Here is a 27,180-nt window from a genome sequence, read left to right on the forward strand (position 1 = left end):
CTGCCTCTTCTTTCGTGGCCCCATAAATGGGGCTACCTGTTAAATAATTGACTTCTAAGTGGGGAGTGTCTTCGAGCTAGAATTTACAATAATCTGCGTGTGGCTGCGACTTCTAAGACTGAAAAAGAGGCTGCTGACCTGGGTAAGATTTTCAAGCTCTTTTCCTCATGAGAAAAACAGGAGGACAGGTGAAGAGGGAAGCACAAGGGAGAAGGTTTGCCACCCATTTAGAAATTTCCATTTTGCCTTCTTACACGAGGATACTTTTGCCACGTTCTAGCTTATGAACCTGGTAGGTCCATCTAATAGGATCGTGTGCTTCAGACTGCTCTAGCAAAAGGACGAGGATTTTTTTTTTTTTTTTTTTTTTTTTTTTTTTTTTTTTTGCTTTTTAGGGCTGCACTCATGGCATATGGAGGTTCCCAGGCTAAGGGTTGAATAGGAGCTATAGCTGCTGATCTACGCCAGAGCCACAGCAACGCAGGATCCAAGCCCCATCTGCAACCTACACCACAGCTTATGGCAACGCCGGATCCTTAACCCACTGAGCAAGGCCAGGGATCGAACCTGCAACCTCATGGTTCCTAGTCAGATTTGTTTCCGCTGCACCACGAAGGGAACTCTGAGGATGAGGATATCTTTATACTTAGAGAGTCCTGAATTCTTAGCAAGGGAAACTAGTCTTGAGCTGTCGCACAGAGGACACATGCAGGGAGGGCAGCTGCCCTTTGAAGTTGAAAGGCACATGCCAAGTTGTGTGGATTATACAGGAGAGCCAGGACCTAAAGTCAGCTCTCAGGCAAAAAACACGTTAAGCCAAAATTACTTTTGAAAAATCCCCTAGGGAGGCACCTTGGTGGAGATTGTAACCAACTCGTCGCAGGTCTCATCTGGGTAGTTTTGCCCCCATTTGTAGGAGCACGGTGGTTGAATACCAGATGACTTTGTTTTTTGTTTTTGGGTTTTTTTTTTGTTTGTTTGTTTGTATTTCATGCTACCCAACAGACATTTTCTGCCCCTTAATATTTTTACACAATTGTTGGATGAAATAGTAATTCTCTTCGTGTATTGTGAAGCAAGGCATTAAAATGCGATGCCTGCTTTCCTTCTTGTCCAAGTAGCTTCCCCACCCCTAAGGCAAGCTGTGTCCACAGCTGTTTGTCTGCTACTAAGTCTGAAAGGGTAGAAGGACTAGAGCCCCAGAGACAGAGGTCATTTGTAAAATTTTTTGCTGTTCGTAAAAAGCAGAAGAGTCTTTTTTGAAAAAACAAACAAAAAAATGCACCTATGTACAAGAAGATTTTGGTGAAATGTGTGTAAATTCAATTCCCAGTCCCATTCCAGCCAGTAGTCCATATGTTCTGAGCCCCTGGGCAAAATTTCTGCAAAAGTCCATTAATCTGGGCCTCACACCAAAAGATCTGCTTATTCATACCCCTCAAGATGTACCTTTTTTTTTTTCCCCTTCGACCTTCAAATGCAAGTAAGCTCTCTGCCCACGGCGACAACCAAAGAGAATGTGCACTCTGGAGGACTCTTCTAGGTCAGAGATGTTAGATGAGTGGGGCATGCGTGCTGCCACCACCCATTCTTACATCCATGGCAGACAGTGCTAATCGAGCACAGCACTCCTGCTCATTGTAGGCACTGCTCTTGGATATTTCAGGATATAGTATCCAGTCTTGATTGAGCAAAACTGGCAAGTGAATTCATCCCGTTTGCTATCTTTGATCCAGCAAATTGCAGCCCTCTCTACTATCCACTCCACTCCCTGTAGGAGGTGGGTTTAAGAAAATTACATCTGTCCTTCACAGGCAACGCTTGGCTATGTTAAACCTCCTCCATTTGTGCTTTTACCATCGTATGTTTGAATACACACATGCTTTCAGACATGTGGCCCATCAGTTTTACACTCACTTATCCAGGGTTACATCATTTATGCTACCGATCACAGGCTCGTACATCCAAAAGAATGATAGAGCACTTGGTGACTTATTTAATAACTACAGATCAGCATATGCACAAAGCCCATTCTTTTTTTATTATTATTACTAAAGTATAGTTGATTTACAGGGTTGTGTCCACTTCTGCTGTACAGCAAAGTGACCCAATCATACGTATATATTCCCTTTCTTATATTATCTTCCATCGTGGTCTATATCTCAAGAGACTGCATATAATTCCCTGTGTTGTAGAGTAGGGCCTCCTTGCCTATTCATTATAAATGTAATACGCACAAAGTTTTTTTGTTTTGTTTTGTTTTGTTTTGTCTTTTTAGGGCTTCACTGGAAGCATATGGAAGTTCCTGAGCTAGGGGTTGAATTGGAGATGCAGCTGCCAACCACAGCCACAGCAACATGGGATCCAAGCCGTGTCTGCAACCTACACCACAGCTCGCAGCAATGCTGGATCTGTAACCCACTGATCATGGCCAGGGACTGAACCTGCATCTTCATGGATTCGAGTCAGATTCATTTCCACTGAGCCACGATGGGAACTCCCCAGGTTTTCTTTTCATCTCCCATACCCGACTGGGCTCTGGAGAGGCCTGGCAACCCAGAATGAAGAGTAGAAAGAGACAGGGAAGAAGGGAGGGAGGGAGAGAAGAAGCTTGGTTTGCTGTCTCTGCCAAAGGACTGGGGAGAGGAAGCCCAGGAGACGTCGCAAGGAGCCCCAACCCTAGGCCCAATTCATTCCTAGCAGGAGTGAAGCCCTCTGTCTCCCCGTGACATGAGGAGACCCAGGCCCAGCAGTGCCGGCCCGCCCCTCTGCAGAAGATGGCCCAGCGACACTCGGCAGCCCAGGGAGGCACCTTCCCCCACTGCAGAAGACACCAGCAGGGACTGAGTGGGAGTCCTGGCAGCACCCAGAGAACAAGCAGACCAGAACAGTATGGCAAAGGCTCAGAAAACCCAACTGTCACTGGAACAAAAACCCATAAAAGAAGTAAGAACCTACACACTGCACCTTAACGGGACTCCTACCTACTCAAAGATGTAAATAGGACTGAGCTGTTCCTACCACAGTTACCCAAATGTCCAGGATACAATAGAAAATCACTCATATCACCAAAGCCAGGAGAACCCCAATCTAAATCAGAAAAACACAATCAACTGGTACCAATATACCATGATTCATATGTTGGGTTTTATCTGACAAGGATTTTAAAGCAATTATCGTACAGCACTGTGGCTGGGATCCGGTGTGGCTGTGGCTGTGGCGTAGGCCAGCAGCTGTAGCTCCGATTAGACTCCTAGCCTGGGAACCTCCATATACCACAGGTGTTGCCCTAAAAAGAAAAAAAAAAAAATCCAATTACAAATCGTAAGTGCCTGAAATAGGCAGTAGACATATAAAGGTAGGTAGAAGATATGTTGGGGGGTGGGGGAGGGGTGACAGAGAGGGAGTAGAGGATGACCGCCAGGTTTCTTAGCTGGCTGTCTAAAAGAATGGCCGTTCCTCAAACAGATGACTGGAACCAGTTTAATGATGAATTCACATTTGGACATACGGATTTTTTAAACTTTTTATTTTGAGATAATCATAGATTTACATGTGTGTTAAAAATAATGCAGGGAGTACCTGCTGTGGTGCAGTGGGATCTGTGGCATCTCTGGAGCACTGGGACACAGGTTCAATCCCCAGCCTGGTACAGTGGGTTAAGGATCCAGCACTGGCACAGCTGCAGCTTAGGTCACAACTGAGGCTCGGAGCCAGGGAACTCCATATGCCAAGGGATGGCCAAAAAAAAAAAAAAAAAAGGTCCTGTGTACCCTTTACTCAGCTTATCCAGGTGGTGGCACCTTACAAAACTATACACAATATCACAGCCAGGATATTGCTACTGATCGAGTCAGGATACAGAACAGTTTCATCATTGATGAACTGAATGTCATCAAAATTAAAATGTTTTGCTTTGTGAAAGATGAAAAGACATATTACAGAGAAAGTATTTTGCAGATCACATATCCAGTAAAGGACTTGTATCTAGAATATGTAAAGAACTCTCAAAATTCAATATTAAAAAATCCCAATCCAATTGGAAAATGGGCAAATGCACCATTATTCCACCAAAGAGGAAATACAGATATCAAGGAAGCATAAGAAAGGTATTCGACTTCATTAGTCATTAGAGAAATGCAAGTTAAAACCACATGAGATGTTACTGCATATGTGTTACAATGCCTAAAATAAAAAATAGTGATAACATCAAATGTTGGCGAGGATGTGGAAAAACTGGATCATTCATCCATTGCTGGTGGCAATGTAAATGGTACAGCCACTCTAGAAATAGCTTTGTAGTTTCTTTTAAAATGGATTTTTAAAAAACTTGTCATCAGTATATGCCAGCTGTTATTTAATTAAAGCATAGTTGATTTGCAATGTTCCTTCATTTTCTGCTGTACAATAAAGTGACCCAGCCACCCATACATGCCCTTTTTTTTTTCATTTTCCATCAGGTTCTTAGCCAAGAGACCAGATATAGTTCCCTGTGCTGTACAGCAGGACCCCATCACCCATCCGTTCTAAATGTATCAATTTGCATTCACCAATCCCAAACTCCCCATCAGTCCCCCTCTCTTCCCCCTCCCCCGGCAAGCACCCGTCTGCCCTCCATGTTCGTGATGTTCCTGTTTTCTAGGTGGATTATTTGTACCATATTTTAGACTCTGCGTGTAAGTGATCTCATATGGTGTTTGTCTTTCTCTTTCTGACTTACTTCACTTAGTATGAGAGTCTCTAGTTCCATTCATGTTGCTACCAATGGCATTATTTTGTCCTTTTTATGGCTGAATAGTATTCCATTGCATACATGTACCACATCTTCTTAATCCATAAAATGGACTTATACTACAACCCTGCAAGTACACTCTTGGGCATTTATCCCAGAGAAACCAAACTTATTTTCCTACAGAAACTTGTACCCATAAGTTCATAGCAGCTTTATTCACAAATGGTCAAAAACCTAGAAGCTACTCAAATGACCTGCAGTGGGTGAATAGTTTAATAAACTGTGGTACAGTCATACCATGGACTACTCAACAGTAAAAAGGAATGAACTATTGGTACACACAGCTTGGATTGAACCTCAAGAAAATTATATGGAGTGAAAAAAGCCAATTGGAAAAGAATAGATATACACTGCATGATTCCATTTACATAACACTCATGAAATAGCATAACAACAGAGATGGAAAACAGATTAGTGATTGTTAGGGGTTAGGGCTGGAAGAGGGTGGCTATGGCTAAAAGAGGTGGTAGAGTCTTTACATAATGGTGTACTTAACTATCTCAGATGCGGTTGTACTTACACAAAACTGCACGTGATAAAACTGAATAGAGCTCTACACAAAGGAGTGCATGCATAATTTGTAAAATTTGTATATGTACGATATACAAATTGTAAAAATGTCACCTTCCTGGTTTGAAATTGTACTATGTTTACACAGGGTGTTAACCTTGGGGGAAGCTGGGTGAAGGGTATAGGAGGCCCCCCTTGTATGTTTATTTGCCACTTCCTGTACATCTAACTATTTTAAAATAAAACATTTATTTGTGATAAGAACATTTAAGATCTGATCTCCTTCACTTAAGTTTAAAAACATTCAAAACCAGCATGACCAAATCACAGAAGCCATGTATATTGCCTTGTCATATATTTTAAGGTATTTTTGACATTTTGTTTTCTTTTTTCTTTTTATGGGGGCACCTGCGGTATATAGAAGTTCCCAGGCTAGGGGCTGAATCAGAGCTGAAACTGCAGGTCTGTGCCACAGCCACAACAATGCCAGATCTGAGCCGCATATGGAACCACGGCTTGCAGCAACACCGGATCCTTAACCCGCTGAGTGAGGCCAGGGATTGAACCTGTATCCTCATGAACACTATATTGAGTTCTTAACCTGCTGAGCCACAACAGGAATTCCTATTTTGGACATTTTCAATCTTGCTTCTCCCTATAAATGAACAGAGTCTATGGAAACTTCCTACGGCATTCTTTTCCAACTTTCTGAATTCGAAGAAGAACTATGGCATTTGTTCTCTGTATTGCCTGAATTTTAATTTCCTCATGGGCTTTTGTTTTCCGTTTTGACAGAGCTGAGCGTGTGGCTGGATCATCTCATCCTATCTGTTCTTCCCCCCAGGGTGATGGTGATGGTGTATGTTTTTTAAAAGTTGGGGGTTCCCATTGTGACTCAGCAGGTTAAGAACCCAACTAGCATCTATGAGGATGCAGGTTTAATCCCTGGCCTCGCTCCAGTGGGTTAAGGATCCGGCGTGCTGCGAGTTGTGGTGTAGATCAGCAGCTGCAGCTCCGATTCAACCCTAGCCTGGGAACCTCCACATGCTGCAGGTGTGGCCCTAAAAAGAAGAAGAAAAAGAAAAGGTCTCTCTTTCTCTCATGAACACTGTTCATAGCCCCCAATAAAAAGGCTTTGTTACATCTTTCCTTCTGCCCGCCCAGTTTTGATTCCATTCGGGGGTGGGACTTACAGCTTTGGGGGCCTTTAAATGGGACTTACTCATGTTATGTTCCAAGCTTTATTATAAGCATCCTAGATTGAGCATTCAGCCACTTAGGTGTGTCTTGAGATCCTAAGCAACTGAGAAGTCCTAGGGCCTCTTCTTGTATCTTTTCCATGGTGAGTAACCCTGTATTCAGGGAGAGGAGAGGGAGAGAAATGGAGAGCCATCAATTACCCAGAACTGTTCTTTGGAAAGCCTGAGTGTCCATTTACCCTTCTCCCTGGGGGCAGCAGGCGGCCAGGGGAACTCAGTCATTACTAAGCATGTGAAATCATACAAAATGCCAACACAACGGTCCTTTTGAACAGTGACAGAGGCCCTTAATGTAGCTTTAGCACAACACCAAAGCCACGAGACCTCCCGTTTCTTATTGAGGCAAATCACTTCCCCTTTAGACGCACGTAAAGCCTCAGAGCTGATGACAACAGCTTGTATGTAAGACGGAGCTCTGGTCCCTGAACTGATGACCAATAAATATTACAGAAGAGCAAAATTTACCCCTTCGTTGGGCCCCTCATTCTTCATCTACAGTCTTTAGGGCTTTGTCCTTGGCTGTGATCACTGTTCTCTAATAAACTGCAGCAGTGTTCAGACCTACCTATTCACCTTGGGAGAGAAGATATCTGGTGGTATTTCTGATATAGCGCCTTGAATTCTTGAAGGAAAAAAAAATCAGAAAGATTTATGTCAATGCCAGGGTGCTGGTGCCAAAGCTGAAGTTCTAAATTCTACGGATGGCTTAGAAATAAGGCTTACAGACCAAAGCCAGGGAGTGGAGGTTTATAAAAACACTGCAGATGGCTTTTTTTCCCTTCTTCTGTTTTTGAAATTTTTAAATTATAGTTGATTTACAATGTTGTGCCAATTTCTTTTTTTCTTTTTCTTTTTCTTTCTCTCTCTCTCTCTTTTTTTTTTTTGGTCTTTTTAGGGCCATACCTGAGGCATCTGGAAGTTCCCAGACTAGGGGTCAAATCAGAGCTACAGCTGCCGGCCTACACCACAGCCACAGCAACGTGGGACCCGAGCTCACAGCAACACCGGATCCTTAATGCACTGGAGCGAGGCCAGGGATTGAACCTGCGTCCTTATTGATACTAGTCGGTTCATTAACTGCTGGGCCACGACGGGAACGCGCATGGTGTGCCAATTTCTGCTGTATAGCAGAGTGACCCAGTCATACATACATACATTCTTTTTCTCATATTATCTTCCATCATGTTCTATCCCAGGAGACTGGATGTAGTTCCCTGTGCTGTACCATAGGACCTCATTGCTTATCCATTCTAAATGTCATAGTTTTTTTTTTTTTTTTTTTAACTTTCTTAAGGGTCATCCCTAAATAAGCAAATCAACCACATAGTGAACCGTGTACTCTTCATCCTCTTTGCTTGTACATTCAGCCTGAATGAATTAAGGGATGAGGGAAGATACTATCGGATATTCTCCGAGGCTGACACATCACGATGGCTCTGCTACCAAGGAGATGTCCTTAGCGGGGGTGGGAGTGGGTAGGTATGCTCCTGTTGTTAGCTTGGTAGGTTCCGGGCAGTTTTTCTTTTACCAATTGTTGCATTTCTCATGATTTTTGCCCTCAGCTGTTTAGGGGTCTCTTCTGAGACTGACTCTCCTCTGAACACAGACAAACTCTGTGCGTGCAGCAGAGTAGCACCGAGTGTCCACGTGCCTGCCAGTCTAACTCCGACGACTTTCGGTCGTAGTGGGGTTTGCGATCACCCAGCCTCTTCAGGATGCCCTGGTTCTCCACGGTGATTCTCACTAGGTCCCGGTTCCTTGTTTCTCTGTTTAAGCTGAAAAACACAAAACCCCAAGATGTGTGAAGAATGAAATTCTCCTCCTGGATGGCAGTGGGGGAGATGAAGTTGTGATGTCATACGCCCAGGCTGCCGAAGTTCAGGGCCAGTTGGCCTGTGGAGCCCTGAAGCCCTGCACACCTGTTGAACCAGATCTCGCTCTGGGAAATAGGCAAAGCCTTTTCAGGTTAAGGTGGGTGGTTCTGTGCCATGCTGGCCACTAGCAGATTCTACTTTATTGGTCTGGGGTGGAACCTGGGCACTGGCATTTTGCAAAAGTTCCCCAGGCATTATCATATGAAACCAGGATTGAGACGCTTCGGTTTAGGTGATGGAGGAAGGTCTTGCCGACAGAAAAATCGTGACTGGGTAGTGACAAGTTAGGGTTCACCTCCTTCTCCCCCACTTTCGACTCAATTTCAGATACGCAAGAGTAGGCAAGACATCTTGACACTCCCCCCTTCACTCACACACACACATAGACACACACAAACAAACCCTTCCCTGCGTACACTCCTTTTGTAGCCCTGCTCACATTGTGTAATTATTTACATAAATGTTCCCCCTACCTGACCTTGAGTTCTTTGAGATTAGGAAATACATATCTCATTTCGTCTCCATATTCCTGGTGCTTAGCACACAGCAGTTGCTTAAGAAATATTTGTGGGAGTTCCCGTCGTGGCGCAGTGGTTAACGAATCCGACTAGGAACCATGAGGTTGCGGGTTCGGTCCCTGCCCTTGCTCAGTGGGTTAAGGATCCGGCGTTGCCGTGAGCTGTGGTGTAGGTTGCAGACGCGGCTCGGATCCCACTTTGCTGTGGCTCTGGCGTAGGCCAGTGGCTACAGCTCCGATTGGACCCCTAGTCTGGGAACCTCCATATGCCGCGGAAGCGCCCCAAGAAATAGCAAAAAGACAAAAAAAAAAAAAAAAAAAAGAAATATTTGTGGAAACAATTTTCAGAATGCTGCGTTAGAGTCCCAGCTATGGTCCCCATTTTACAAAAGGATAGAGTGCTTTCTTGTGACAAACTCTCAGTAGGACTCTGAAGAGTCTCTTAGAGGGAATAAAAGCTTTTCAACGTTCCAGAAAGGTCCCTGTTTGGGGTGGTTTTCTCTCCCCTTGACGGGGTCTCTGCTTATCCCTCAAGATAACTCTCATGAGGCTTCCTCCCGCACTGAAACCCACCAAGAGGGACGTCAATTTTGACTTTCAGAAAACGAAACGAAAAGAAAGAACACTACCTCTTGGAAAAATATTCGTTCCAGCAATCCACCTGGGCAGGGCCGCGGTGGGCGTCGGCGATTTTCTGACACAGTTGCTTGTTTTCGTATTCGATTTTGTCGATTCTCTTTTGTTCACCCTGTCGAGAAACCCCACCCACCCTGGTGACGTCATGGCTCCTCTGCGCTCGGTCGCGCGAGGGCTGAGCATCCCCCTCCCCTGGGATTTGGGGAAGGGGCAAATTGGGGGCCACAGTAAAGAGTGGGAGGGGAGCCGAGGAAACCAGGGTGGGGTGGATGGGGAGGAGGATGAGCCAGTCTTTAGTGAGGTTAGTATTTAGAAGGCTCTTTAGGACAGGGATAAAAATCCATAAGGTCCATCTGCAGACGGCAAGAATAAATACCTGTAGTTTGCTCAGTTTTAAAATGTGATGTGTGTGCGCCACTGGAGGTTTGGTATCAACAGTAGGCTTCACTGGCGAGGGAGGAAAGAGAGCAGTGTTATGTCACAGGTGCCTTCTTATAGCCTAGGAGAACCTGCTCACATTCTATCTAGATGGTGACCCTGATTAAAACATTACGTTTGAATTCTGAACTAATCTAGTTCAGGAATTTTGGTTCAGGTTAATTTCCCAAACTGACATCTTCTGAAGCATTTGGAGCAGAAACAAAGAAATGGTGAGGGCAGGGAAAAATACAATTTAAAGAGATAAATGTCCTTTGAATCCAATGAAAGAGGCTTTCTCCCTAGTCTTTCCAATATGACTAGTTTGGCTATGGGGTGCTGAAGTACTATCCTCCGTCAAGCTTACTTTGGCTTTAAAAAGTTACATGAGAAGTTCCCGATGTGGCGCAGCGGATAATGAATCCGACTAGGAACCATGAGGTTGCAGGTTTGATCCCTGGCCTTGCTCAGTGGGTTAAGGATCTGGCGTTGCCGTGAGCTGTGGTGTGGGTCGCAGACATGGCTTGGATCCCGCGTTGCTGTGGCTCTGGCGTAGGCCAGCAGCTACAGCTCCGATTCGACCCCTAGCCTGGGAACCTTCATATGCCGCGGGTGCGGCCCAAGAAATGGCAAAAAGACAAAAAGACAAAAAAAAGTTACATGAGCATTTCCATCAAGTAAACCCCCTGGTGGCAGATAAATTTTGTCACTGATGCTAATGCCCTCATGCAGATAAAGCCATATCATTGCAAAGCCATGAACTGGTCTGGTTTACCCGCAATACCTCTAAAGTGGGCCCTTCCAGAACCCTAATTGCAGTGTCCAGTTCAAATTGCCCCACGTACCTATTTGTATTCTATTCTTATGGAATACATAGTGGCCAAAGTCCAGTTTCTTCCTGAATGATGTGGTCTGTCTATGATTAGAGACGATTACAGGGTAGGCCAGATAATCCAGGGAACTGTTCATCTTCTCTTCCTAGTCTCACTTCAGAAATAAGGCACCCACGCTCCTCTGTGAGGTACTTAGCTGTCCCCATGACCGGTTGTCATAGTTACTCAGTTATGACATCAGGGACAGGTTCCAGGGAAGAAGGAGGAGCAGTGGAGCATGCCAGGCTGTCCCTGGACTTCTCTTTTGAAAGCTAATGTAGGTTCAAGTCAAGATGAGGGCTGACATTAGAAAGTTTCCCACTTGCCTGGTATGCAGTGCCACCAATAGCAGCAGGAAGAGGTATGGTGTCTGGGAAGGCCAGAAAGGCACTGGGGTGGGGGTGGGGGGATGGAGAAATCTAGCCCTGGTTACGCTTGGACTCTAAGCCAAGTAATCTCCCCGGCAATGGTTTCCCTGAAGGTATGAGCCCACAGCTGTTTGCAGAGGTGAAAGATGAACTTGATGATTTGATTCCATGTCTTCACTTTTGCAGATGAGGCGAAAGTCCAGAGCAACAGCCAAGCTGCTCTAGAACAAGTTAGTGGAAGAACAAGTTCAGGATGTGGGTTTCCTGAATTCTCAGGACCACGGATGTTTTTTGGAGACGTTGGGCTTCGGGTGAGCTGCCATTGGGGGAGGTCAGAGACCTGTCGCTTTTGCTGGTAGTGGGATCTCGTAAATGATGAGTTGCTGACATCGTGTGGCTCATAGTGGGCTGGCAGCTGCTCCAGGAAGGGCTGCAAAGGAGCGGGATGCATCTCCACACCGGCACTGGGCGTAGCACCTAGTAAGTGTCCTATGCAATTGCTGATAAAAACAGGGAGAACACCTCCCCAGTGCTCACTATGTGGAGCCCGGGGGTTTCCTGGAATGCTACATTTAATCTTTCAAACAACCCTAGGAGTTAGGGGCTAAACCCCATTTTTTCAGCAAAAAAAAAAAGTTACATCATTCCCCAGGGCTACCTATGCTTGCTTGCAGAGCCCAAGCTTTAAGTACGATGCCGACTCTCATTGAAGGTTGGAAGAAATGTGCCCCAGAGTTGGGCTTCTCAAACGTTAACCTTCGCAGAGATTTCCAGGGAGGCTTGTAAAATGCTTATTCTCCTTCAGCAGGTCTGAGCTGGGGTGCAGATTCTGCTTTCCTGGCCAGCTCCCGGGTAATACCAGAGCTGCTGGTCTGCAGCCGGCAGTCCGAGCTCCCAAACGGAACCCGTGTGTCCCTGAATTCCTGAAAAACCGAGGGACACTTGGTGTGCCGCGGTCCAGAGGAACTTTTATTGCGCCCCGCATTTCGTCCAGTGGCGGTACCGGACTGCCGCGCCTTAGCGGGGGGTGGAGGTGGGACGAAGACCATCGCCCCTCCCCGAACCCCGGCCGGAGCTCCAGAGCCGCAGCATCTCCGCCCGCGGACGCAGGCCTCGGAGTCTTCCCCCGCGTCCGCCCGGCGCCTGGCGGCGCGCGTACCTCCCAGAAGCGGAACGCGCCTGGCCGCCCGCGCTCCGCCGCTTTCCGCGCCCGGCGGGCCCGCCTCCGGGGCGGGACGGGGCGGGTCCCGGCTCCGGAGCCCCCGCCCAGCTGACCCGGCCGCTCTCCCCTCGCTCGCGGTTGCCCCGGCGTGCAGGGCCCGGCCGCCGCCATGTCGGGCCCGGTGGAGCTCTCGGTGCAGGATCTCAACGACCTGCTCTCGGACGGCAGCGGCTGTTACAGCCTCCCAAGCCAGCCCTGCAACGAGGTCACCCCCAGGATCTACGTGGGCAACGCGTGAGTCGCCGCTCCCGGGTCGCAGCCCCGCCAGCCCCTCCCCGGGGCGCCCCGCCCACCAGAGGGCTGGGGTGGGGGCGTCGGCGGGCGTGGGTGGGGGGAGCCGGGGCGGGGTCCCTCCTCCGGAAGCCGCGGCGGGGGCTGGGCGGGGGCTGAAGTCGCCGCCCACCGCCTCGCTTGGGGCCGAGGGGCCGGACCCCGCCCCGGCCCAGCGCGGTCCTTCCCTTCGCGTGATGCCCGGGGTCGGGGGTGCTCGGCCAGCCCGATGTCCAGTCCGAAGCCCACTCTCCAGGGGCACGGCCCTGGGCGGGGTCGGGGCTACCAGTTTCATTTAACAGGTGGCCCTCTGTCACCCGGCCGGTCTCCGGCCCCGCGTGTCATGTGACAGCTGCCTGGTTCTGCAGTGAGGTCACCGCGGAATGTCTGCCTTTGCTCCCTTGGCAACGGGCTGACGTCACACTTCGGGCGTGGAACTTTCCTGGCCGGGCAGGCCCAGGGCCGGGAATTGAAAGATCCCAAACTCGGGATCCAGGGACCCGGGCCTTGGTTTTCTCGCTTCTCCCCCAGCTTTCCAAATAGGGTGTGATGTACCTGAAGTTCTAGAACAATCCAATGATAAACCCCCTAAGGACCTGAACCATCACTTAGAAAAGGCTGCGGACCTTCTCCCCATCAGGAAGTGCATTTATTATTTATCCCTTAGGAGTTCTTACCAAATTGATTTTTTCATTTTCTCATAGTCAAACTACCAGTAAGAATTTCTGAGCGGCAGGAGGGAACCAGTGTTGCCCGTTCTGAGAGGTGCTGAAATACCAGCCAAAAGGCAAAAATAGATTACCATGCCTGTACAGCCGTGGGAGGGCACGGGTTGGATTTTCCTGAGACTCTGAGAATCCAGTTCCAAGGACTGCCGTACAAATGGGGGTCATCGTGGAGCTAGGGGGTCTGGAAGGCAGTTTCCAGCTTCACGAGGCCGGTGTTATCCATTTAATCATTTACCATATTGAGCCTCCCTGTGTGTTGGGCATTGAACAAGGCTCATTCACAGTAGAGTTACTAGTGTTAATGATAAAGCTGTTGAATGTTGCTGTTGGCTTAGTGTAAGAGAAGGGAGCTGCATGGTAGGGACTCTTCAAAGTTGTTTTAGTGTTTAAAAAATTTTTTTTATTATGGTTGATTTACATTGTTCTGTCCATTTCTGCTGTACAGCAACGTGACCCAGTCATACATAGATAGGTATACACTCTTTTTCTCACACTGTCTTCCTTGATGTTCTATCACAATATATTAGTGTTTTTTTGAAGGAGCCACTGCTTTATAGTGTAGTGCAGGGTTGTGATAGCCAAAGGCACCCTGCAAAGTTCTGAGGAGAAGCCGCTCTCCAGCCACTCAAGCAGCAAGTGGCCTTGGCACGCTGGGAATCCCTGTTCTCTTAGGCATCTTGGCCCCTTCAGCTGTCACCACTTCCCAATCGAAAACCAAGGTTGTGACTATCTGGTGGTAGTCACAGGTGACAGGTGCTGATGGCCACTGGAGAAAACACATCCTTTGCCCTTGAGTAAATCTGACCTTGACATCTGACCCACCCTTGTGTGGGGTGCTTAGCAAGAAGGATTGACTGAGTACCAGTATCACCCCTGCACCCCAGGGTTGGGAGTGCCTTAAAAGCAGGGCTCCTGATCAAAGCTCACAGGGCGGAGATGAGCCTGGATGAGCCACGTTTTCTGGCTCTCGGGATTTGCAGTTGATGTGGGCACGAGAGGCAGAGTGAGGGAGAAGATGGAGCAGGGCTGGTGTCAGGAGGAAGGAGGGCTCCTCCCAGCCCTGCCGCACAGCAGCCGGTGTCAGCACACACACACACATATCCTTCCGCTGTCCCATCAGGCCAGAGTTTAAGCTCTGTCCTTCCTTCCTCACCGGGCTGCTGTGACAGGCAAACAAGACCATGCAAGAGAAGGCGTTTTGTAACGTATAAACCGCTGTTTGAATTGGGACGTTGTTGTGAGATGAAATAAAGGAGGCCTTTGACTATTCAGATCGAATGTTTTGTAACCCCCATGGTTCTGTTGGGGCCACTTGCTCCCCGAGTGCTTACTCATCCGAGAGAGCTGCAGAAAGGTGGCAAGTGGCTATGGCAGGAAGCACCCCTCTGGGGGACGGAAGGGGGCCGCTGCACTTTCTAATTCAAGGAAGAGGCTGCCTGGGATGTGCTGATTTCATTCTTCCCTGACTCATCACATGTTCGTTCAGCGCCTAGAGTGTACAGGTGCCATAGCATTTGCTGGACATAGAGACATGGAGCAGATGTGGCTCCTCCCTCGAGGAGCTCACACCCTGGGCAGCTAAGCAAATAAGCACAATCGAGCTTCAGGATAGTGGCACTGACCTCCGCGTCAGGCCCTGTCTATAGAACAGCTCATTTGACCCTCTGAACAGCCCCAGGAGTAGGTACTGTTATCATCCCCATTTTACAGATGGGGGAACTGAGGCACGGAAAAGTTATGTGGCTTGTTTGCAATTGCCTGGCTTACGGTGTGTGGCAGCGCTGGAGTCAGATCCGGGCAGTCTGGCTCCAGAGCCCATTTTTAGCCACCTCCACGGGGCAGGGAGCCTGATGCCAAATGGAGTGGAGGGGAGAGCAGGAAATACTGCCGAGGGTGATGAAAAATGAGAGGGTGCGTGTCCGAGAAGAAGGTGGAGAAATGCATTCCAGGCAGAGGGAACAGCGTGGGCATGAAAGCACCCAGTCTATTTGGGGCATGTCATTAGATCCGGCTAGAGTGAGGGCAGAGGGTCATAAGCTGGGGCTGGAGGAGCCGGCAAGGGCCAGAGCATGGAGGGTTCCTTGTGGGGTCAAGAGGCTTAGGATCTTCTCCAGCTTCCTCCCCCGAAGGCTGCCAGGTGGTCTGTTGACCATCCCCCGCTGCTGTCTCCTGTCCAGGTCTGTGGCTCAGGACATCCCCAAGCTGCAGAAACTGGGCATCACTCATGTCCTGAATGCGGCTGAGGGCAGGTCTTTCATGCACGTCAACACCAATGCCAACTTCTACAAGGACTCAGGCATCACCTACCTGGGCATCAAGGCCAACGACACGCAGGAGTTCAACCTCAGCGCCTACTTTGAAAAGGCGGCGGACTTCATCGACCAGGCCCTGGCTCAGAAGAATGGTAAGGGACCCGCCACCCAGGAAACCGTGGGAGGCAGCTTTGAGTGGACTTTTTCTAGAAAACGAGCCCCCGACAGACCTCCACTTGGAAAGCCTGGCGTTTCCTGTCTCTTATGTTGAATGACCGAGAGCTTTTGGTCTCTCCTCGCTCTCTCTGCTCACTTGGCTGCCTGTCACATGGCCCCATGTCACCCAGGGTGTACACACCTGTCACACAGCAGCGGCCCCCGGGCCCTGGTGTTTGATCTGACTTTGGCTGAGGGTGGATTGCCAGCCCCTTGCCCCTATTCCGATAGCTGCAATAATGAGGGTTTATTACGTCTGTGATAAGAAATCCTGAAGGAGTCCTGATGCCACCAAAGGGCTGGCTGGTTGGGCAGCTGTCTGGTGGTGTCAGGACTCCTCTGCCATCCTCAGTGTTGGGGACTCCTCGTGTGGTCCCGGGATGGCTGTGGCAGATCTGGTTCCCACCTCCCAATAGGACAAAGTGCAGCAAAACACGAGGCCACCATGTCTTCCTCGTGTCTCTTTTCTCAAGAGCCAGTAAAACATTTTCTAGAACCCCTGCAATGGAGTCCCCCTCCCACCCCACTGGTTAAAACTGGGTCACATGAATACCTGGCAGGGGGAAGAGGGTAGCCGTGATTGACTGAGGCCACAAGTCAGCAAACTTTGGCCCAGTTTTTATTTAATTTTTAATTTTTATTACTTGTAGTTCTTAGGGCCAGGCCCATGGCATATGGAAATTCCCAGCCTAGGGGTCCAGTTGGAGCTGCAGCTGCCGGCCTACACCACAGCCACAGCACCTTGGGATCCAAGCCATGTCTGTGACCCAGCCACAGCTCACGGCAATGCTGAATCCTTAACCCACTGAGTAAGGCCAGGGATCGAACCCGAATCCTCCTGGATACTAGTTGGGTTCATTCCCGCTGAGCCACAGTGGGAATTCCAGGCCCAGTTTTTAAATGCTTCCTGCAGCTCCCAAATACAAGGTAAGAGCGAAGCGGAGCTGCTGAGACGCTGGCAGTCGGGCAGGGTGTGCCAGAGAGAAATCCTAGAAGGCCAGACGCGGATGCCAGCTGAGCAGACGGGCCTCTGCCCTTTCTGCTTGTAGCCTGTTTCTCTCAGCAGCCGCCTTTGCCCTCCTGCTGCTTCCTCAGCCTCTTCCTCCCCCCCCCCCCCCCGCCTCCAAAACCTTCCCGGGGGGAGTGATCCCACTGAGGCGGGCCCTGTTCCCCTGACCCTAGCCTGTCTCTGCCACCCTGAGCTGCACAGCAGCCTCCCCCCAGAGCTTACTAACCGCTGGTCATCACAGGTTTGGGGCCCAGGAGGGAAGTTTTATCACCTGGGGAATCTGCAGACTTTATCGCTGGGCCCTTCATGGCCCTCCATGGCCTCACACATGTCACCCGCTCCACTCCAGCTGTACTGAGCTCCCGCGCGGCTGAGAACAGGGGCCCAGTTCAGGGCATGGATTTTGCTCTTCCTGTATTCTCTTCAGCATCCATTCAGGGAGCCAAGAACTCTCTGACTTGTTCCTCTTCCCCTGTGGCTCAGAACAGACCCTGACTTTGTGTGACCTCCTGCCTTAGCCCACGTGGGCCAGGTCACTCGTCTGGAAGGCTCTCTCTGCCTCTCCCTAGCCTGTCCTCTGGCAGACTCCACCTCGTGCTTGAGCCCTGGGCATGGTAGCATCCTCTCATCCATGAAGCCTGCCCTCAGGCCGGGTCCACCGTGTCCCTTGTCTGCTCCCCAGCCCCTGACGTGGATCAGGCACATAGCAGGAACTCCGGACACTGTCACTGAACCAGTGACAAAAATGAATTGTGTGGCTTCTCATGCCTAGTGTACATGCTTTTAGGGTTGGTTGGCCAAGTGAGTCAGCAGAAACACACTGCCTTCAAGACTGTGCGGGGGTGGGGGTGGTCCATCACTTTGGCGAGCTGGGAGGAGTGGCCAGGGATGCTCAGAGAAGGAAGCAGTCATTTCCAGCCTGGAAGATCAAGGGAGGCTTCACAGAGGAGGTGGCCTCTGGGCAAGGCCTAGAAAGAGGGGCTTTGAGGCCTCCTCTTCTGCCCTGGCTTCGTGAGCCTTGGGTATGCTGAGTCCATTCCGGTTCCAGGCGGTGAGGCAGCTGCCCTACCGACGAGGGTCCCGTTGCCAGGGCGGGGGCAGGGAGAGCCCCACGCTGAGTGCTTTAGGGCCACTGTCCAGAGAGTGAATGGGCAGGAAAGTGGGGGACCCCCCATTCCTGCTCCGAGAAGCGTTGGGAGAATAGGCTCATGTTTGGGGGATAGGGTCATGGGAACGGAGGAGACTCTGTCTGCCTCTGGGCCGGCAGATTTCCTTCCGAATAAAGTCTGTGTAGCGGTGTCGGTGGGTAATCATTGACTCGGCCAGTCAGCACATGTTTATTGAGCACCTAGTGTATGCTGGAGGTGGCAGGGCTTCTGCATCAATAGCCTGCAGTCCTCGCCCTTGCAGAGCCCACACCCTGGCAGAGGAGGGTAGGTCTGTGTGTGGCCAGTGGTGGCACAGGCTGGGCTGGGTTGCATAGAAGAGGATGCACCATGTGCCAGCAGAGAACTCGTAGTGTTGCCTAATATTTATTTTTTTATTTTTATTTTTATTTATTTATTTATTTATTTATTTTGGTGTTTTTAAGGCTGCGTCCATGGCATATGGAAGTTCCCAGCTAGGGGTCGAATCAGAGCTGCAGCTGCCGGCCACAGCCACAGCAGCACCAGATCCCAGCCATGACTATGACCTAAGCTGCAGCTCACGGCAGCACCAGATCCTCAACCCACTGGGCAGAGCCAGGGGTTGAAGCTGCGTCCTCATGGATAGTAGTCGGGTTTGTTACCGCTGAGCCACAACAGGAACTGCTAGTGTTTGTTTATTGAGTGTTCATGTCTGTCAGGCAGTGGCCTAAGGGCTTTATATGTCCCTTCCTTTAATTTTCTGACCACCTTGGACAGCGGGTACTATTAGCACAAATGGGGAAACTGAGGCACTGTGAGCTCAGGTGGGTCATAGAGTAACAACCACGGGACTGGTTAGGGCTCTCCAGAAAAACAGAACCAGTAGAATATATAGATTATTTATTTTAGGGAATTGGCTTATGCTGTCGTAGGGGCTGGAAAATCTGAACTCTGTCAGGCAGACCAGCAGGCTGGAAACAAAGGTGGGACTTCTGTGCTACCGTCTGAAGGCAGAACACCTTCTCCGGGAAACCTCAGTTTTTGCTCCTAAGGTCTTTAACTGATTGGGTGAGGCCTACCTGCATTACCAAGGGTAATCTCCTTTATTTACAGTCATTTAGGGAGTTCCCCTTGTGGTGCAGCAGAAATGAATCCCAACTAGTAACCATGAGGTTGTGGGTTCGATCCCTGGCCTCGCTCAGTGGGTTAAGGATCCCACATTGCCATGAGCTGTAGTGTAGGTCGCAGATATGGCTTGGATCTGGCGTTGCTGTGGCTGTGGTGTAGGCTGGCAGCCGTAGCTCTGATTTGACCCCTAGCCTGGGAACCTCCATATGCCGCAGGTGAGGCCCTAAAAAGCAAAACATAAAATAAAGTCAACTGATGGGAGGTGGTCACTGCATCTACAAAATCCCTTCTAGATTAGTGGTTGACCGAGTAGCTGGGTGGATTATAGACAAGTGCCGTTGACACTTTTTTTTTTTTTTTTTTAGCCATGCCCGCACAGCATGCGGAAGTTCCCGGGGCCAGTGATGGAACCCATGCCACAGCAGTGACAATGCTGCATCCTTAACCCACTGTGCCACCACTCTCAAGTTGACTCATTTAACCATCATAACCAGGAAGTTAAAATTTACACCCAGATTCACATGACTTCAAAGATTTGGGTTCTAAAGCCCTGTGCTAACAAAGGAAATACTTGGGCTGGGATCTTAAGAGATGAGTAGGAGTTTGCCAGGTGGCAGAGAGAGAGGGGATGTTCCAGGTAAAGGCATCAGCATGTGCAAAGGCACAGAGGTGAGGAAAGCCTGGAAAAGTGTCGAGGTGTGGGCGCGGTTGCCTGGTAAGCCACACTTTGGACACTAGACTACCCGGCCCATGGTGACAGGTCACATATTTTATTTATTTATTTATTTATTTATTTATTTATTTATTTATTTATGCCTTTTGAGGGCCACTCCCGCGGCATATGGAGGTTCCCAGGCTAGGGGTCCAATTGGAGCTATAGGCACCGACCTACACCAGAGCCACAGCAACGCGGGATCCGAGCCACGTCTGAAACCTACACCACAGCTCACGGCAATGCCGGATCTTTAACCCACTGAGTGAGGCCAGGGATTGAACCACAACCTCATGGTTCCTAGTCGGATTCGTTAACCACTGAGCCGTGACGGGAACTCCAGGTCACATATTTTAGAACGCTCCCTCCCGCTGGAGTGCGGGTTGGTGGGGGTGAGGGTGGAGGCCGGGTTCAGTTTGGAGGTGAGGGAGCAGAGGTGAGCCGTGACGAGCACCTGAACTGAGCGCTCTATGGGGAGGGGGTGCGATAAGAGAAGCCCGAGGTTTGTGGCTCAAGGCACCCCCCCACCACTCCAGGTGGCAGGGGTGGGGACCGCATTGATGATGCCTCTGGCCTTTCCTCCCTATCCCTCCCTCCCTTCACCCAAAGCTGGGGATGCAGGAGGGAACAAAGCGGATGCATCCCCGCCCTCGCGGAGTTCATGCTGCAGGGCGAGAAGACAGCGTACAAGGGAGAAAGATATATGGCCTGTCGGGGGATAGAGGGCCCGAAGCTTGGAGAACGGGGCATAGAGAGTGGGCTTGAGGCTCTAGAAGGTGGGCAGGCCTTTCTGGGACGATGACCCTGGAGCAAACACCTGGAAAAGGAGACGTCGCAGGTGGGGGGGGACGGGGGGGGCGCTTTTGTTTGTGTGTTTGGTTTGGTTTTCTGTCGCATACTCGATGTGCCAGTTCCTTTTATTTTTTTAAACGGCTTTGTTGAGGCGTAATTGGCACACATCGGCTGCACAGAGTAGAGTTTGGTAGGTTTTGATATATGTGCACCATGTCTGTGAAACCAGTCCCACCACCAGGATGGTGAGCTTATCATCACCCTGCAGCGTTCCCTCGAGCCCCTTGGTGACCTGTCACTTCCGCCCCTCCCTCCCCTCCGTTCCTAGGCAACCGCTGGTCTGCTTTCTCTCCGTGGACATTAGTGTACATTGTGTAGCGTTTTGTATAAATGAAGTCGCGCTGTCTGTACGCTTTTCCTGATCTGGCCCCTTTCACTCAGCATAGTTATCTTGAGTTTCTTCGGTGCTGTCGCGCAGATCAGGAAAGCCCTCCGAATGCTGAGTAGTTCTCTCTGTTGGATGGATGTACCGCGCGGTTTGTTTTTCCTTTTACCTGTGGATGGACATGTGGGCGCTTTTCATATGTTGCTTTTTTGATTGAAGTAGAAAATTCCTATCGAGAAGGGTCCACATCACAGCGTGTAGATCCGTGTAGATCAGCACACATCTGTGTACCAGCCGTCAGATCAAGAATCAAAGCAGGACCAGCACCCCAGAAACCGCCCACATGTTCCCTCCCAGGGCCACATCCCCCCCCCACCCCAGGTTCCAGTCTCCAGCCTGGAGCGCTGACATCGTGGATCCATCTGACAGCACGGATCAGTTTTGCTGGCTCTTCTACTCTGTCAAATCATATGCATCATATTTGTGTGTTTCATCCATATTGTGTCTGGGATGTTGGCGATTGTACAGATTTGCTGTTTTTTCTTCTGCCATTGATGGGCTTTTGGGAGTTTGCCGCCTGGGGCTGTCATGAATAGTGTACCTGTAAACATCCTGGCGCTTGTCTTTTTTTAATTATTATTATTGAAGGGTAGTTGATTTATAATGCTGTGTTAGTTTCATGTGCACAGCCGAGTGATTCAGTTATACATACCTATATATCTTTTTTTCAGATTCTTTTCCATTTTAGATGGTTACAAAATGTGATATATGAGTTCCCCTGCTCCGTGTCCTTTAGCAAACACGTGTGCGGTCCTGCTGGCTGTGGGTCTGGGATGGAGTTGCTGGGCCCTGTGTTCGCCTTGAGTAGGTTCTGCCACACCGTTTTTGAAAGCAATGTCCCCATGTGCACCCCATCCCCGCCAGTGCTTTGCGTGCCCATTTGTGGTTTTCATCTTAGCCCTTCTGGGGGGCACCGCCGGCTGCTGTGGCTTTGCGTCGCAGTTTTCATTTGCATTTCCTGGGAAAATCTTGCCTGGAGCCGGGGTGTCATTGGATGGCCCCCGCTCACCCAGTCGCCCTGTTTCTTACAGGCCGAGTGCTCGTCCACTGCCGAGAAGGGTACAGCCGCTCCCCAACCCTTGTCATCGCGTACCTCATGCTGCGTCAGAGGATGGACGTCAGGTCTGCCCTGAGCATCGTGAGGCAGAACCGTGAGATCGGCCCCAACGATGGCTTCCTGGCCCAGCTCTGCCAGCTCAATGACAGACTCATCAAGGAGGGGAAACTGAAACGCTAGGGCGCCCCCACTGCCTCTTCTCTAGAGGTGCCCCAAGCTGCCACGTTTAGGAAACACAGTGTCCCCTGCTCCCAGCATCACCAGGCACTAGCCCACACGTCTGTCCCAACACAGCCCTGGGCCACTTTCCCCCTGGGGAGCGGATAAAGAAGCTGGCGAAGGAGGGCCTTCTTGCTCCCTGTGTGTCCTGTGCCTACGGTTCGTGGCGTCCTCACCCTGAGGTGGGGGCGCAGAGGGAGGAGGCCTGGGCAAGAGGTCTGTGCAAGCGTGAGGCCCGGGACGCTCACAGGGGCCCCTCCTGACCTCCCCTGTCCCCCACTCCCCACCCCCACCCCCCACCCCTGGGCGCCTCGAGCCCTGTAAGGGAACTATGCAAACTCTGGCCCTCTCTTCCTGCCGTGTCTGTCTCCCCCGCCTCCACAGCCGTCCACACCCTGCTCAGCCATAGGCAAAGGCGCATCGTGAGACCTGCAGCTGGCTTGGGGTCAGTTGCCAGTGGGTGGAAATTCCCACGAAGGGACTGCATCTTATTGATTGCCTGGGGGTTAAAGATGCCTAAACAAAGAGGCCCTGGAGCGGGCAAAGACGTCCCCCTGGAGGACGCTCCCAGATCAGTTAGTTGGAAAAACGTGAATCCTCAGAAGGAAGGCTTGGGTTCAGAATCCGCCTCTTTGGGATCCGTGGCTCCCAGGCACTTGGTCAGGCAGAAGAGCGATGCCTCAGGCAGGGTTTTCTTTTTCTTGTTTTAGAAAACAGGGTGTTGAAGTCCAACCTATTTAAAAACCCCACCATTTGGAGAATTTTAAGGGTTTTGTCCTGAATTATAGTGTTGGAGAGCCCAAGCCGCTTGTGCTCACTTGCTTTTTGTCTCAGTTGCTATTCCAAGAACAGGAGGAGGAAGTTGGTCAATTATAGCCCGTGTCTGTGTGTGTGTGTGTGTGTGTGTGTGTGTGTGTGTCCCAGCTCGAGACCAGAAGCTGGATGAGCAGGGAGATGAAGCAGCCCGAGCTCACACCCTGCCTGCTCACAGGTAATTCGTGCAGCTCTCTGGTGCCAGAAATGGTCCTGGAGCCTTGGCAGCAAAAATGACTCGGCCAAGCAGGAAGGAACATGGCAGAACATCCAGATGGAGGAGGCTTGATTGGTGGTTAGAGCAAACAAAAAGAAACAGCCTTTTAGGAACTTTTTTAAGGATGATGTTGGAATGCACTCACACTCACACTCACACATGTGCACATATATGTCGGAACGTAAGAGTTCTGTTTTTGAACACAGTCTTGTTAGGACGTGGCATCGTTGTCCTTGGCGCAGGTGACACAGTGCTGTCATCTTTAGGTTCCCTAATGGCAGTGTGTCTAGCACACAGGTGTCTGGTAAAAGTCTGTGGAATTAAAATTTTTTTTTGGCCACACCCATGGCATGTGGAGGTTCTGGGGCCAGGGATCGAACCTGCGGCCCAGCAGTGACTTGAGCCACAGCAGCGGGCAATGCCGGATCCTTAACTGCTAGGCCACCAGGGAACTCCTAAAACTTTTTTTTTTGAGCACCAAATATATGCAGGGCATTGTTCTAGGGGGTGTATCAAGCTCCCAGAAGCCTGAATTGATGGTAGGATCCCTTGGACTTGCAAAGGCGTCTTACCTGAAAGGAGATATCAGGGACTTTTGTTGAATATTTAAAATTCAGTTTTAAATTTCAGTTCAGGCAGCATTAGCAAGGTAGGGAATGTGCCTTTTCCAGAGTTGGCCCGGAGCTTCCAGCTAGGATAGGGAGCAGCAGCTGTGTCTCGGGGTTTCCTCGAAGGTCTCATTTTGGCAGAAGCAGAAGCGGCACCTCGCAGCCTGGATGTCGCCTTTGCTCTGTGACTGCAGCAGCCCTAAAGGGACCTGGATTTGTCTGTCTTTTTCAGATACCGGGCTGCCCAGACAGACCCATCCTCTCAACCGCGTCCCTCACAGCTCTCAAAGAACTCTCCCATTTAATCCGACGTCGTCCTCAGAATAACCCCATGCACTTGGCAGGGCTTATTCATGCCCGGGGTTCAGAGTGATGAGGGGTGTGGTGCTCAGAGCCACCTGGCTCTGAGGCAGAGCTGAGGCGAGCTTTCAGGTTTGCTGTTCTCTGAAGCCGAATTTTCTCTCTCGTACTATACCCCTCCTCGAAAAATGAGCCCCTGGGAGTGTCCAGGTGCACTGGACGTGCCCTTGACCCAGTCCATTTGCCCAAGGGCTAGTTAGCTTTGGGGACTAAGGCCAACAGTTCAAGCGGTGGTGTCGTGGCGGGGGCTGGTGGGGGTGGGGAATGGGCTCTGGTCCAGGAAAAGGATCCCGGTTGGGTTAGAATGTGTGGCTCTTCTTCTAGGAGACGTGAAGCACCCCTAAGTCAGAGCTTTCTGCTCCACTCTGGAAGAGGCATCAGAGCTGGGGCTGCCCCCCAACACCCCCAGGCCCAGGTGGTGGTCACCGCACAGAACAGCCACAGGTACCTGGGCTAACTGACCAAGACGTCCTGCAGGCCTCTTTAGGGGGGCATGTCGGAGAAAAAGCCATGGGGAGAATTACTGCCTTCACTTTGGGGCTACTTTTATGCTGATAACGTGATAGTCTCAGTCCCAGAAACCCCATATTTACTTCACGAGATGTAGCTCCTAGTTCTTTGAGTAACACAAAATCCAATTAATTCTATTGTGTAAGAGCCAACACATGCCCAGCGGAGTGGAGAGCTGTTCTGGAAGCTCTCTATCCCTGGGAAGTGATGGAGTAGGAACTCAGGGTGCCTCTACCCCCTCCTCTGACTGGACCCCTTCCTGTGACTAGCAGACCCCAGTCTAGACCAGCTTAGAGCCCCAAATGGTTTTCTTCTCAGTTCTAAAGCAGTACACCGTCCACAGGCTGCTTTGTTTCCCTGCCACTCTGAGTTAGCTGGAGAGCAGAAATCACCATCTGTCAAACAAGGGGACTCAACCTGAAGACCTCTAAGGTCCCTTTTGGCTCTGATACCACAGGGTCCTCTATGAATCCCCATTGACCTTGACCCCCACCTGGAAATTATAGGGCGTGTAACCATATGTTGACCAGCAGGTGGCGCTGTGTCCCACCCTTGGTGATGGATGCTTGGCGAAAGGAATGTTGGTGCCTTTTGTATCACAAGTTAAGACGCTAATGTTTTAATCGACTTAAGCACTGATCTTAAAATATGAAGCTGTTAGCTTTTCTCGTAGGAAATTTTCTGTCATAAAACCGGCATCAAGAATCACTGAAGAGCCAACGATGATGGTCCTTCCAAGTCAAGATTTTATCCTGACTGGAAAGAGAGGCCATCTCCGGTTGAGAGGGCCGATTGGTTGGAAGCTTAATTTACCTCCTGTCAGCTTTTAGGGTAATTCGATTGTGAAAGTGTGAATTTTCTGGACAGAAAAAGGGAAGGTATTAAATTGATTTTAAAAACAAAAGTAAGTTTAATGTCTGTTATATCACAAGTCAGTGTTAAAACACTAAAACTGTAACCAAAATAAATGTCTTACATTACAGAGAAATGGTCTTTTGTGTCCTCCTCATTGTAGTTGATTTTCTTTTACTGTTCATGCTTAGCTTTTATGTTTGCTTTTCTTAACTTTTAAAAATAATCATCATCTGAAAACTAGCCTGCCTAAGCTAGTTATAGGTCCTGTCATGGTTATATTTATGCAGTAAATATTTGCTGAAATCTCTCCAGTACCAGAAATTCCCTGTTAGGAAAAAATCTTTTTATATATTTAATTTTTTAAATGTCAGGTTTATTGCACTATCACACACATCTGACTAGCATCCATGAGGACGCAGTTTCGATCCCCGGCCTCTCTCGGTGGGTTAAGGATCCAGGGTTGCCATAAGCTGTGGTGTGGGCCAGCCGCTACAGCTCTGATTTGACCCCTAACCTGGGAACCTCCATATGCCATGGGTTCGGCCCTTAAAAAAAAAAAAAAAAAAGGAAAGCAAAAAAATAAAAACAGAACTGGGAATGTGTTTTTAAGTGTAACTAAAAAAACATTTTCATTTAAAAGGTACTACTGTATATACATAGTAATAAATTCAAACAATACAAAAGGCTTGGAACAAAAAGTCAATCTCCTACCCCAAACCTTCATGCCTCTTTCCTAGAAGAAGCCACTACCAAGTATGTCCTTTTAGAAACGTGCCATGCACGTGTAGGTGCACACAATCCGTGTGTGTGTAGAGATGACCTTTCCCCTGTAACGGAAAATGTTCTCGAACTTTTCCTTGTCTTGCTTGACAATATATTGTACTCGCTGTTTCTTCTGGTTCCATTCATTGTAGCAACCACATAGCATCCATTGTCTACAGAGGTAGAGTGACTTCTGCATACTCTTTGTAAGCGGGCATCTGGAAGTTTCCAGGCTAGGAGTCTAATCGGAGCTGCCCGCCTATGCCCCAGCCACAGCAACGCCAGATCCAAATCGTGTCTGCGAGCTACACCACAGCTCACAGGTACTAGTTGGGTTTATTACCATTGAGCCACAACAGGAACTCCCTGTACACTCTTATTTTAAAGGTCCAGGCTGCTTTAAGGACCCCACCTGTAAAATGAGACTCAGGAATGATAATCACAGTGTTTTAACAGTTTGGTATCCAGGTAATTTTTGGCGTCTGCTCGGGGTGGTACAGTGTCAAGGATATCCCAACATTCAGAGCTAACCAAGGAGGGGTGTCTGCTGCTCCCTTGCGTAATTTTATGGTTGTGGACATGCCTGAGTCTAGCTGTGAAAAAGACAGTCTCTGACCTATATAGTCTGCTGAA

At 49.6% G+C, this 27,180-nt stretch overlaps 2 protein-coding genes across 4 annotated transcripts; one reads left to right on the forward strand and one right to left on the reverse strand.

Annotated features, from left to right (window-relative positions):
* Positions 1–3,512: 3,512 nt before the first annotated feature.
* Positions 3,513–12,484, reverse strand: CFAP97D1 (CFAP97 domain containing 1). Of its 3 annotated transcripts, none has more exons than XR_014821117.1 (6): positions 10,851–12,457; positions 9,965–10,035; positions 9,582–9,700; positions 8,090–8,336; positions 7,127–7,183; positions 3,513–6,654 (listed from the first exon to the last, which is right to left on the reverse strand). XR_014821117.1 is itself a non-coding variant. In XM_003131374.7 (6 exons), exons 1-5 carry the CDS (start codon positions 10,972–10,974, stop codon positions 7,127–7,129), a joined length of 495 nt encoding a protein of 164 aa, XP_003131422.1. In that variant the 5' UTR covers positions 10,975–12,484; the 3' UTR covers positions 3,513–6,654. The 3 variants fall into 3 exon arrangements, 2 of the variants coding, with proteins under 2 accessions (XP_003131422.1, XP_084840572.1); XM_003131374.7 differs by having other exon boundaries at positions 8,213–8,336; positions 10,851–12,484; XM_084984446.1 differs by lacking the exons at positions 3,513–6,654; positions 7,127–7,183 and having other exon boundaries at positions 7,987–8,336.
* A 33-nt stretch (positions 12,485–12,517) lies between these two features.
* DUSP3 (dual specificity phosphatase 3) lies at positions 12,518–25,918 on the forward strand. Its single transcript, XM_003131360.7, has 3 exons — positions 12,518–12,701; positions 15,643–15,869; positions 22,178–25,918. Exons 1-3 carry the CDS (start codon positions 12,577–12,579, stop codon positions 22,381–22,383), a joined length of 558 nt encoding a protein of 185 aa, XP_003131408.3. The 5' UTR covers positions 12,518–12,576; the 3' UTR covers positions 22,384–25,918.
* The last annotated feature ends 1,262 nt before the right edge of the window (positions 25,919–27,180 follow it).

The sequence above is a fragment of the Sus scrofa genome, chromosome 12, assembly GCF_054392235.1.
Source record: "Sus scrofa isolate SSC_HxYL_T2T_F1_AM1 chromosome 12, Sscrofa_HxYL_maternal_Yorkshire_Landrace_v2.0, whole genome shotgun sequence".
Classification (NCBI taxonomy): Eukaryota; Metazoa; Chordata; class Mammalia; order Artiodactyla; family Suidae; genus Sus; species Sus scrofa.